The sequence below is a fragment of the Rhinolophus ferrumequinum genome, chromosome X (genome assembly GCF_004115265.2).
Source record: "Rhinolophus ferrumequinum isolate MPI-CBG mRhiFer1 chromosome X, mRhiFer1_v1.p, whole genome shotgun sequence".
Taxonomy (NCBI): domain Eukaryota; kingdom Metazoa; phylum Chordata; class Mammalia; order Chiroptera; family Rhinolophidae; genus Rhinolophus; species Rhinolophus ferrumequinum.
In genome coordinates this window covers 51,817,430-51,830,133 of record NC_046284.1, presented here as the reverse complement: position 1 = coordinate 51,830,133, position 12,704 = coordinate 51,817,430, and the positions used below count along the sequence as shown (strand labels likewise).

Here is a 12,704-nt window from a genome sequence, read left to right as displayed (position 1 = left end):
TCTTCTTGGCCTCTCAAATGTCTTTTGTGGGCTGGAAGTAGTTATTTAAGGCTGGAAGGTGGTTATCTAAGGGGAACCAAGTCAGTACTCATCTAAGTCCTTTGCAAGGTCTGTTTTCATCACCTGTTTTACACTTTGGAATTTGGAAGTCATTGGCACCTATTGTTTTGGGACGACCTCAATCCAAAATGAGACTGAAGTAGGTAATGTTTTATTTCCTAATATAACAATATACATCTTTAAGAACTTGCCATTCATCTGGTGTGTGAGCTAGTTGATTTTTCTAATTGCATTGTTCTCCTACCCACCCCCCATCCCTCCACCCCAACTTACCCCCGCCATCCTGCCCTGGTATGCTGGGATTTTATCCTAGTTATAGACTTAGAGAAAATGAGTGTGGCTGTGGGGCTAAAGGGGAGAAAATGAGGACAATTGGTCTCCATTGCAAGATGCCTTCAGGCAGATTGTTACAGGTCTTCAAACAGGGCAGTAAAACCCTCACTCATCCAAGGGAAGGTAAGGAAGACCCAGTAAGGGCAGAAAGTCAGGACACTGAGTTGGAGTTCCATTTTTCCCCTTTCCTCTTTTGACCTCCTCTTCCTCCTAGATCCTTGTACTGCTCATTCCATGTGGCCCAGCTCTGATCACACAGCACTTGAGACCATGTCAACTAGAAGTGCTGTCTCCCATCTCTGTTACTGATGCACAGCACATGGGGTCTCCACCCCTCTTATAGTCCTTAACAAAGGATGCCCTGTCTCTTACCCCTTTCCAGCATGTGTATGGTGGGTGGGGAGGGGCTATCTTCTCAAGAAGTGAGGTGCCAGGGTAGCAGGCAGGTGCCCACTCTCATTATGCTTCAGTGATTTCTGCTAATGTTTAAATTGTGCATCTCCAGAAACCTCAGAGGCTCAGAAGGAGCTATTTGCTGATTGGCTCACAAGTATACCTTCTTTTTGCCCACACAAAGTTGGGAGCAGAAATTTTATTGATTCTTCCTCTGCTTATTCTGTTTACATGTAGTCAGAAGCAACATCATCTTAATGGAGTTATTGACAGATGATGTCCTCAATTGGGTATGAAGGTGGTGATCTGTTTGTGATCAAGTGCTGTTTTCTGAGCAATTTCACAACACATAAATTCTATTCACGTTTGAATTTAACTTAACCACAACATGTTTTATATTTTTAGCTTGGTAATATATTCACATAGTTAAGTCATAACACAGAATTAAAAAGCTATTTGTGTTCCTTTCCCTCATCCATTCCCAAACAATTCAGTCCTGACACCATTAAATGGGGAAGAGCATATGAGAGATAAAAAGCTGTGTCGGCCTGAGCAGGGTAAGAAAGGCATCCATCCTCGGACAGTGGCTCATCATAGAGAGTGAGTGCCTAAGAATTGTAAGGAGGGCTTCCCAGGTAGGAGACAGCCAGGTGAGGGGTATTAGGGTTCTATTTGGTTGAAAAGAGCACCCACTTGGAGAGTGTGTGGCAGATTAGAGCAAGATTTCAGAGTCTGAGCAGGGTGAGAAGCATGTCCACGCAGAGAGCCGACAGCAGTCTGAAAAAGGCACTTATTTGGCTTTCAATAGATATACAGATATAGATATAAATAGATAGATATAGATATACAGATATAGAAATATAAATGTAAACGTGTGAATGTACATATGTGTGAGTACCTATGTCTGTGGTGAGCCCCCAGGATTAGGGATCAACTAGTTCAAAGTAATGAATATTGTCCATGCAGCATTATGCCCATATGGTTGGATAACATTTATCTTAGTCCAAGTGATCAATATAAGTAAGCAGTTGAATATAGAGTCTCAGGAGAAAACTCTGGGATGGATAAATTGATTTGGGCTAGCACAGCCTGACACATAGTAGGCATCCAGTAAATATCTGTTGAATGAGTAAATAAATGAAATGTACTGATCTTGGGTTCAAAGAACATTTTAAGAATTTGACCCCAAAGGCAAGGGAAGTAAAAGCTAAAACAAACGAATGGGACTATATCAAACTTAAAACCAGAAGCACAGCAAAAGAAACCATCGACAAAACAAAGAGGCAACCAATTGAATGGGAGAAGATTTTTGCAAACAGTGCCTCCGATAAGGGGCTAATATCCAAAATATACAAGGAACTCATGAAACTCAACAAGAAAAAAACAAACAACCCAATTGAAAAATGGGCAGAGGACCTGAAGAGACATTTCTCCAAAGAGGACATACAAATGGCAAATAGACATATGAAAAAATGCTCAATATCACTGATTATCAGAAAAATGCAAATAAAAACCACAATGAGATATCACCTCACCCCAGTTAGAGTGGCTATCATCAACAAGACAAATAGTAACCAGTGTTGGATGGGCTGTGGAGAAAAAGGAACCCTCACACACTGTTGGTGGGAATGCAGACTGGTGCAGCCGCTATGGAAGGCAGTGTGGAGGTTCCTCAAAAAATTAAAAATAGAACTACCATATGACCCAGCAATCCCTCTCCTAGGTATCTACCCAAAAAGCTGAAAATATTAATCCATAATGACACGTGTGCTCCAATGTTCATTGCAGCTTTATTTACGGTGGCCAAGACATGGAAACAACCAAAATGTCCTTCGATAGATGAATGGATAAAGAAGTTATGGTATATATACACAATGGAATACTATTCGGCGGTAAGAAAAGATGAAATAGGACCATTTGTGACAACATGGATGGATCTTGAGAGTATAATGCTAAGTGAAATAAGTCACACAGAAAAAGCAGAGAACCATATGATTTCACTGATATGTGGTATATGAACCAAAAACTACAAAAGAACAAGACAAACAAATGAGAAACAAAAACTCATAGACACAGACAATAGTTTAGTGGTTACCAGAGGGTAAGGGGGGAGGGGGTAGTAGATGAGGGTAAAAGGGATCAAATATACGGTGATGGAAGGAGAACTGACTCTGGGTGGTGAACACACAATGGGATTTATAGATGATGTAATATAGAATTGTACATCTTAAATCTATGTAACTTTACTAACAATTGTCACCCCAATAAACTTTAATTAAAAAAAAAAGAAATATACTAGTATATTTGTGAATCTCTAGCAAATGCAACTGAGGGTATATCCTTCCAGTATTTTCCTACACCTGTGTATTTTAAAAGCAGAATTGGGAATCAGTTTCATAATGTTATTTGTTATGTTTATTGCAAATTTTATTTTTGAAAAATTAATATCACTTCGTGTGAGGATATTTATAACATAGTTATGAAATGCCCCCTTGTGACCAACGACAGAAACAGCATAAATTTAGCTGACAAGGGAGAGTGGCGAGGAGGTAGCATAGAGAGGGGAAGCTTCTCAGCCTGGACCCGCAGAAGTCGGACGCTTATACCAGGTTCTTCTCAGAAGTAAGGTGGGACAGAAAGCAAACAAGAAACTGGAAGAGCCAACAGCCCCATCTCACGGAAGAGAAAGGAGAAACAGAATTATACTATTTTCACTTTTACTTTTTTTTTAATCGTAAAAACTCCACATGCTCATTGAAAAAGTTAAAACTGGATAGAAGGACAAAGATGAAGTTAGAAAATTTTCCATGAAAACACCATCTAGAAATATTCACTTCAAATATTTTGATACTGATCCTTAATGAGTGTGTGTGTGTGTGTGTGTGTGTGTGTGTGTATTTTGCATCTGATTTTTTCACAAAACAGAATGTCAGGAACAGCTTTCCATGTCAATTATATATTTCTGCATCATATTTTGTAATTCATGACAGTAAGGTTTTCCTCGTGATTTCAAATTTTCTGGCAGGTAACTAAGTAAAATGAAAATGTGGAGGGAATTTTCTTTCTCATCCTACATTACAGAAACCGCACCAGAGTGCACAAATGATATAAATGTAGATAGAATTCAATTATCTTTTATAATTCCAAATGAATGACAGTTATTCCGTTTAGTGTATTACTATTTACTTCTTTCATACAAGGGATAAGTTTGGATGAAAGGAACGAGCATAAACTTTTGCTTTAGAAGGGTGGTGTAGAGTCAAGGAAGCATGGATTTTCTGAGTTTTATTTGAATATTATCTCAACATCACTCAAGGATGATGACGACGACGACAACAACATTAATGATTATGATGATTAAAGATCTAACATTCTCTGAAGGCCAGGAATTTCATATAACTCTCTTCATTTATTTCCCACAATAGTCTTGTGGGTTGTATAGGGTTATACTCATTTTACACATGAGTGAACCAATCCGGCGGCCTCACACTTCATATAAGCAGAGAATCCAATTCTAGTCAATATTTTACCATTCTACTGGATCAACCCTTTCAGATGATGAATTTCCAGAGCTTGGCCACTGATCGTTATAAACCTTCACCGTATGTGGCTTGTGCCCAACGGTAATCCACTAAGTATTCACTCAATACCATGCCATGATGATGATGATGATGACGATGATGATGTTGATAACAGCAATAATGGTGGAGGAGAGGAAATTTTCTCTTTAAGACTTTTATGTTCAGGGACACTATGAATGGCCTAGTCTCCACGGTAGCAGGTGTCCTCCAACAACGAAGATAACTGATTTATGCAAGGTCACATACTGTAAAGGGAATAGCCCAGATCGCAACCCAGGTTTATCTGGCTCTAAGACCATACACTTAACCACTTTCCCTTCCTAAACCCAAGAATTTGAATTTTATCTTCACCTTATTGTTCAACCAGTCCTTTAGGATGTCAGAAAAAGTGGTAATGATTCCTCACATGACAGACCTGAAGAGCAAGGGTCACAATGGCATTGCTTTCTCCACCATCAATGCCTTCAAAAGCACCTTTACCTCAATTCACAGCTTGACTGCCCAGGCCCCCAGTTTGTGGGCTGGGCCTGTAATGCATACAGGCATTCACACAGAAGGTAACACCCCTTTTCTCCTGAGCTGTAGTACCTTCCCAAGCTCCCTTTACCTGGGGTCCCTGTGCCTCTGGGCCTGGGGGGATGCAGACATCACAAGCACTGCACCGGGATCACACACAGCTACAGTCACCATAGAACAAGCAAAACAGGCTGCGGCACATCCAAGGCTCTTCTGGGAGTATGAACAAGATAGGAGAAGGGTAAAAGAGGTCTTGTTTGAAATCTATCCCCATTTTCACCACAATTGTTTTGGGAGCTACTTCACTGGACTCTGAGAGAAGGGCCAGCCCCTTCTGCTTTAACTCCAAGTTATCTGGTCAGACCCAGTTCAGACAAATACTTGGCCAAAGACTATCATGACCCACGTTTGCAATTAGGAATCTTTGAGGCTGTATCTAGTCCCTTACAAAAAGTTCCCCAAAAGAGAAAATGGACAGGAGGGAAATGCAAAGTGTTCTGACCTGCAATGGGACAAGTCATTGTCCTCCAAGTAAGTATGTCCAGAACAGCACGGCCATAGGAGGGTCTGGTGCCCAATGCAGGCTGGAGCAGAGAAACACAAATCAGACCACTGTGGAGAGGAGTGCGGTTGGAGTGAGCCCTTCCACATCCCGCCTGAGCGCCACCCCTCAGAGTGCCAGGAGGATGGACTCGTCCTGTCTGGAAAATTGCCTGTGAGTCTCATATGTGGAATCTAAAGAACTGAATAAATGAGCAAAGTAAACAGAAATAGTCTCAGAGACATAGAGGAAAAACTGATGGTTACCAGAAGGGAGGGGGGTTGGGGATGAGGGAGAAGGGGGAGGGATTAGACAGCATAAATTGGTAACCACAATATTGCCACGGGGATATGAAAGACAGTTTGGGGAATATAATCAATAATATTGTAAAGATTTTGTAGGGTGTCAGATGGGCACCTGTCTTATTAGGGAGTCCACTTCATGGATGGTGTAGAAGCCTGATCACTGCACTGTACACCTGAAGCTGAAGCTGAATAATATTGTATGTCAACTATAATTTTATATATATATATATATATATATATATATATAGTCACAAGATATGGAGTACAGCAAAGGGAATAGAATTAATAGAATTGTAATAGATATATACGATGTCAGAGGGGCAATAGATTGGGGGAGGGGGTTATCACTTTGTAAGGGGTGAAATGTCTAACTATTGCATTGTTTTGTACACCTGAAACTAATAAAAATATTTTAAGAAGAAAATAACATTACTAGTACCTATTTAAAAAAAAAAAACTGCCTGTGAGTTCCTGGACCCTCATCTCACTCCAACCAGAATCCTGCTCCACCAGTACCCACCAGGCTGCTGTAACCTTGAAGACTGGTCTAGAGATAAACATCCCCCAAAATGCCACTGCATAGTAGAAAAACAAAAACAAGAAAGCCAAAGGGCACAGGGTTGGCTCACTGTTTTTGTGAGCTGATCACAGACAAGAGAACTTGGATATATTTTACTGATGGAGAAGTGAATGCATGGCCAAACGGGGTTTGAAAATTAATCTGGGGAACGTAATTTGGTGGTTACCAGAGCGTAAGGGGGTTGGGGGGTGGGGGATGAGGGTGAGGGGGATCAAATGTACGGTGATGGAAGGGGAGCTGTCTCTGGGTGGTGAACACACAGTGTGATTTATGGATGATGTGATTCAGAATTGCACAACTGAAATCTATGTAATTCTACTAACAATTGTCACCCCAATAAATTAAAAAAAAAAAAAAAAAAAAAAAAAAAGCATCTTATATTACATTCCCTCCCTTAGCTTTTTATCTTGTTTTTCTTTGTTAAAGGGAATCTTTTAAATTTTAAGTATAAATCTGTCAATCTTTTCCTTTAAAAGTTCATACTTAAAAAATAAATGCTGTTACAGACCTCTACCTCCTGAATTTCAATAAACATTAACCAACAATTTTTTCTGATTATTTTATGTTTCATATTTGTAACAATGGAAAGCATACTGTATATACCTGTTGTCCTCATGTTTCAGCATGTATCATAAGCACCTGGAGGAACTTCTGAACTGTTACTTCCATAGCCTAACTTCAATCAGTGAATCTTAGATGGGGTCCAGAAATCAGTATTTTAAAGACGTGTCCTAGGTGATTCTAATGCAAGTGATTATGTAAGACTTGGATAAAACATTTGGAGTGCAATCTACTTCATGAACTGTTTCTTCTTGGAATTGCTTGTTACAATACTGGAGAAATAAGACTTGTGGACAATTACTGAGTTAATGGAAGAATTTGGACAAAACCTAATGGCTCCTCAATCAAGAAATCAATTAAATATTAAAGCATGATATGTGTCAGTTAAACACAAGTATGTGGAGATATCAGGAGGAAAAGATAGTCTTTGTTTGATCTGTAGGGGAAATATAATTCCTAATATTTACATACCGTGCTTCCCCGAAAATAAGACCTAGCCAGACAATCAGCTCTAATGTGTCTTTTGGAGCAAAAATTAATATAAGACCCGGCTGGTCCAGTCTCTGGCCTCCCCTCCCCCTTCCACACCTCTCCAGTCTCCCCCTTACCCTCCCTCGCCTCATTTTATTATTTTACTTTAAGACCAGTCTTTTATTAATTTTTGCTCCAAAAGACGCATTACAGCTGATTGTCCGGCTAGGTCTTATTTTCAGGGAAACACGGTAGTAGCCATTCAACTTCAAGTGCATTTATAAAGTTCTTAGTGCCTTTGCAATCCTTTCTTCATTTTTCAACTGGGGATGGGATGGGGCGAAGACTATTCCCTTAGACCTGTTTCCTGTATTCCTTTGTGCAATTTTCAGAACCTGTAAGGCAGGCCCGCCAGGAGCCTTCAGGGAGAAATCATGTCGCAAGAGAATCAAGACACAACTTTAGTCCTTAGATTTAGGGCAGCAGCTCTCAGTACAGCATATCTTTCACTCAAACTTCTATCCCAGTCCAGCTCCCAGAATGGACTCATCGTATCTGACTCCTATGGAGAGGAGGGGTCCTGGGATTAAAAACAGAAGGGGCTGTTTTGCTAAGAACTCTGCAAGACATCGCGGCCCAAGCAATCCTGGAACAGTCCCTACCTGTGTTAAGTGTCACTATAAAGCAGAGAGAAGCTTCAGAAAACAGAGTGGGGGTTCAACCCACTGGGGACTCCAGGTAACTCCATGGGGTTTTGCCACTTGAGGACTCCAGTGCCCCAGAAGCTGTGGGGCTAGCAGAGAGCAAAGGACCCGGGGGAAGAGGCAGCAGTGCCTAGAGGCATGACAGGACCCAAGGGAGGAGACTGAGGTGGAGCTCACCAGCAGAGGACTGGGATGGAAGCCCCCACCTCCCTGCCTGTTGAACTTGTTCCTGAGCACAGGTTGAGTCATGTCAGGGCCCACCCTCAAATAACTGATGTTCCGTAGTGGGTTGGGATTCTGTACGCACAGGTGGGAACAAGAGCCCACCAAGCACAGGTCAGTTACCTTTCTTCCCCACAGCAGCCCGGTGAGGCAAATGTTTTCCCCATAAAAAGATCAAGTCTTAAGCAAGTGCATCTGTAATCATTGCCAGTTTTATTCCTCTGGCTAAGAGATCCAGAGGTGATTTGAGGTTTACATTTTAATAGTTATTTCATCAAGAGTTTACGTGCCCCCATTGCCCTTATAAGCTAGTTGCAAATTATTTGATTGAGTCTTACTTATTAAAAAAAATTAATTCTGTCTGTGACACGTTCATTAAAAAATACACATAAGCAAAAAAAATAAAAATAAAAAAACAAAAACAACTCACACCACACAGGAATAAGCAGTTTTTGATATAGGTACATATGTATGTATGTATGTACGCATGTATACACACGCACATGCACACACACAATTTGGGATTTTATCCTACATATGTGAGCTGATACTAAATATGCTGCTTTGTAACTTGTTATGCTTTACTTTACACTAAGGAATGAACATATTTTCATGCATATGTGTGAAACTTTCCAATTGAAAATAGACCTGGAGAATGGTTCAAAATACAAAATCCAGTGAGATGCTGGTAACAAGGAAACTACATAAAACAAAATCCCACCAGATAATTAAAAGTAAAACAAAGGTAAAAGATACATCAGAAAATACTAACAGAAAGAAAGCAGGGGCCAGGGGCCAAATTTTACTATCAGACCAAAAAAAAAAAAAATTTAAAAATTAAAAAAAAAAACACTCAAGGCCTAAAGCACACAGGATAAGGACGGCTGCGTGAATGTCTTTGCTTCCAATGCATCATCACAAACTTGTTTCTTACTCTTCTTATTTCTTCCCTAAGCCTTTCCAATTCATCTACTCCTCTTAGCATTTCTTCAGGGTCCAAATTCCTAACGGGAGTGTCCTCTTTAAATCCCTGGCCAGGTTCAGTCAGCCCGCTTCTTAGATTTCCTTCTGCTTCCTGGCTTACACCTTCTTCGGAAGGCTGAGGATTTCCTTCTGCCTCCTGCGGTACATCTTCTGAAGGGCGGTCTTCCTCGGCTTTTGGCATGTTCTGTGGTTTTCCTTCATTTTCTTCACAAGACTTTTGCATGTTGAGTATTTTTCTATTATTTTCTTTTTAAATAAATTAATCCTAGAAAATAAGGAAACAAAACGACTAGACGCCAAGCAAACAGACCAGCAGCCAGAGTATGGATTCCCATAGGGACTGGCCTTTTCTCATTCAGGTCCCTAAACTGTCCAAGTTTTCCAACTAGAGAAGGCTAGATCCCCAGGTTCAAAACTCCCCTGACTCCACCCCTTCCTCCACCTCCCTTCCCTCCCCCTCTCGCTCCAGCTCCATCTTCTCTTCCCGCTCCAGCCCACCATTTCCCAGCAGGCGCTGCTACAGGCCTCTCCTAGCCCAGAAATGCCTGCTGCGCGGAAGCGATTAACCCCTCCCTCACTGCCGCTGTTCTCTAACACTCCCGCCCTTTTGAGCTTTCCCTAGCCATCCCAACCTTCTGCCTCTCACCTGAGACCGGCTGGTCCAGTCTCTGGCCTCCCCTCCCCCTTCCACGCCTCTCCAGCCTCCCCCTTACCCTCCCCCGCCTCATTTCCGCTGCAGGCTCTGCAAAGGCCGCTGGCGCTTTATCCGGATGGGGAGAAGCTGCGGCGACCCGGAGATGTGCTTTGGTGTCATCCACACTCCCACCCCAAGGGACCTGAGGCAGTTGCACTCTTACACTGACCTGCAGGGATCCTGGGGATCTTTCTCCCTCTTCCCTCACTCAGTTTGTGTCACGCCCAAAAGACCAAGAGTCCTGCAGACCAACAGGAGTGCTCGGTGAGCAAGCCAGTACCCAAATCACGACTCCCTTTCACGATTCTAGGCCTTGTTAGTCTAAAGTTTCCCCACGTCCTCATCCTCTCCCACCTTTTACGGCAACCCCGCCCTCCTTCCCCGTGGCCGACCGGTTCTCGGCAGGCGGGGAACTGGAGACGCAGGTTATTTCCAAATTGCTTCTATGTCTCTCTCTCGCGACCCTCAATTGGCTACCATTCTCCCTCTCCACCCCCGCTTTCCCCCACCAGACAGCCCACAATTTCCTGCACAAAAATGGGAGTTTGGTAGAACAGTAGTGTTGGGGAAACAGTGCCGGCCTTGCTTGGTTTCTGCTCTCTGACTCCTATACCCCCGGGTTCCCAAGACAGCGCCCACCTTTATACTGACCTGAAAGGATCCGGAGCACTTTTCTCCTTCTCCAGCAATAGGGTGCAGCTTCAGGGAAACAGGCCCCGGACTGTAAGGACTTCTGCACACGTCGACTCCTGGTCACGTGAGGGGTTCGCGTCATCAATGAGCTCGAGGCTTCAGTTACCACCCCCCCTTTCGCACTGCAGCCCGCCCCCTGCATTCCCTCCGCTTAATACTGTCAATCTTTTTTCGTATTTGCCAATCAGAGACAATAAAACTGGTGTCTTCTCCCTGCAGTTTCTATTCGCCTTCCTCGGATTACCAGGGAGGATCAAGCTCTTGGGGTTAATCGACAATTTCTCCTTCTTTGGGGAATCATCTTTTTCACTCTCCTGCTTCCAATTCGCCCACTTCCCCTCCTTCTCCAAGACATTACAATCAACCATTTCCACTAGAGTCCTATTTAGCATCAAAGTGGGAGAAGGTGGTAGATGGGGGGACAACTAGAAAAGAATCTAGCAATGAGGGTGTAGGACTTTTTTACATGTAGTTCTCTTGAAAAGATTTCTGTGGGTTTTTTTTTTTTAATGTTTTAAACAATCAGCACACTTTAAAAAGTACTTTAAAAAGAGATTCCACATAACCAATATTTGACACACTGTGGAAGACAAATTAGTTTATATCAATTTTAAGATGTTGGAAAAGTTTTCTAATGGCTACAAATGAAATAACAGTTTTCACAACATATTTATGTGTTAGAAAAAAAATTTGTTTTAACTCTTATTGAAACAGCACCTTTAAAAACTGTCTCCCAAATTAATCTGTGCACAAAGGCCCAAATGTCTCTTGTTAGCAATTTTATATAAGTAATTCACTACTTTTTCTCTTTCTGGCTGAATTCAAGTTATCAAGTGCTAAACGTCTGACCTTTTTAGTGATGAGTGATGGATGGTTCCACTTGGGTTTCAGATGGAGGCTTCAGACAGACCTCCTTCTCTTGTCCTCTGTAAGATGGAGCACCTTGTTAATCAAATGAATCCATAGAAAAGCCTGCTTTCTGCGGAGTGAACTTTATTTTGGAACTCAGGGAAATATGTTGGAAAATAACTACCATACATTCATGAAACACTCAGAGAGTTGAGAGTTCCCTATATCTCACTATTTGGTGTGAGGCTTATTAGCAGGTGGAATTTTCATTTATTCATTGGCACTCTGGAAATATTCTGGTATCATTCACTTTGTTCCATTAAAAAGAGAACTATCAACCTGCATAATTATTATGATCAGAAAGCAGAGGGAACATCATTGCTGTAAAAAATATATATATTAGTTAAAAGAGGAAACTGATATCCCCACAACCCAGAATGCACTGGTACTTGGAGGTGTGTTGGTGCTGGGAATGGCAATCTGGCCAGTGAAGCCAGCTGCAGAGTCAGGGGAAGGAGACAGAGAGAGGTCTCTTGTGTAGGATGGTCACAGTGGGATGTGGCAGCCCACCACGGGGAAGAAAGGGTTGGAAAAAATAAATGTTTTTGCTGGTTTAGTGTTTTATAATTTATATTAAAGCATGAAAAAGTTATTCCACAGTTGAGGGATACATTTTGCATTATTTGAGGGTGAGTTTTTAATGTAAATTTAACTAGTGAATTATAAAGATGTAATCATTAATTACCACAAAATGTTTCCATTCTTTCAGATGTTACATTTAAAGGGGGACAACTCTGGTATTTCAAAAGTATTATCATACAGCAAAATTGACCCTTTTCTGGGTGTTCAGTTCCATGAAGCTTAACAAGTATATGGATTTGTGTAACCACCACCACAATCAGTATACACAGTTCAATTACCCCAAAAACTCCCTCATGCTACCCCTTTGTAGTCATATCTTACGCCTGTCCTCAACTCTGGCAGCCACTGATCTATTCCTATAGTTTTGCCTTTTTCAGAATGTTATATAAATGAAATGTGCCATATGTCACATTTAGAGACAGGCTTCTTAAACTTAATATAATGCCCTGGAGATTCATTTAAGCTGTTTTATGTATCAATAGTTCATTCTTTTCTTTTTGCTAAGTAGTATTCTGTTATATGGATGTTCCAGCTTATCTGTCAAGTTACCTGCAGAAGGACATTTGGGTTGTTCC

The 12,704-nt window shown here is 41.5% G+C and overlaps 1 protein-coding gene across 2 annotated transcripts; it reads right to left on the bottom strand.

Annotated features, from left to right (window-relative positions):
* Window positions 1-9,064: 9,064 nt before the first annotated feature.
* TCEAL8 (transcription elongation factor A like 8) lies at window positions 9,065-10,729 on the bottom strand. 2 transcript variants are annotated; one of them, XM_033103811.1, is made up of 3 exons: window positions 10,597-10,729; window positions 10,115-10,186; window positions 9,065-9,516 (listed from the first exon to the last, which is right to left on the bottom strand). In XM_033103811.1, the coding sequence occupies exon 3, from the start codon at window positions 9,472-9,474 to the stop codon at window positions 9,121-9,123; it is 354 nt and encodes a 117-aa protein (XP_032959702.1). In that variant the 5' UTR covers window positions 9,475-9,516; window positions 10,115-10,186; window positions 10,597-10,729; the 3' UTR covers window positions 9,065-9,120. The 2 variants fall into 2 exon arrangements, with proteins under 2 accessions (XP_032959702.1, XP_032959710.1); XM_033103819.1 differs by lacking the exon at window positions 10,115-10,186 and having other exon boundaries at window positions 10,597-10,713.
* Window positions 10,730-12,704: the final 1,975 nt, after the last annotated feature.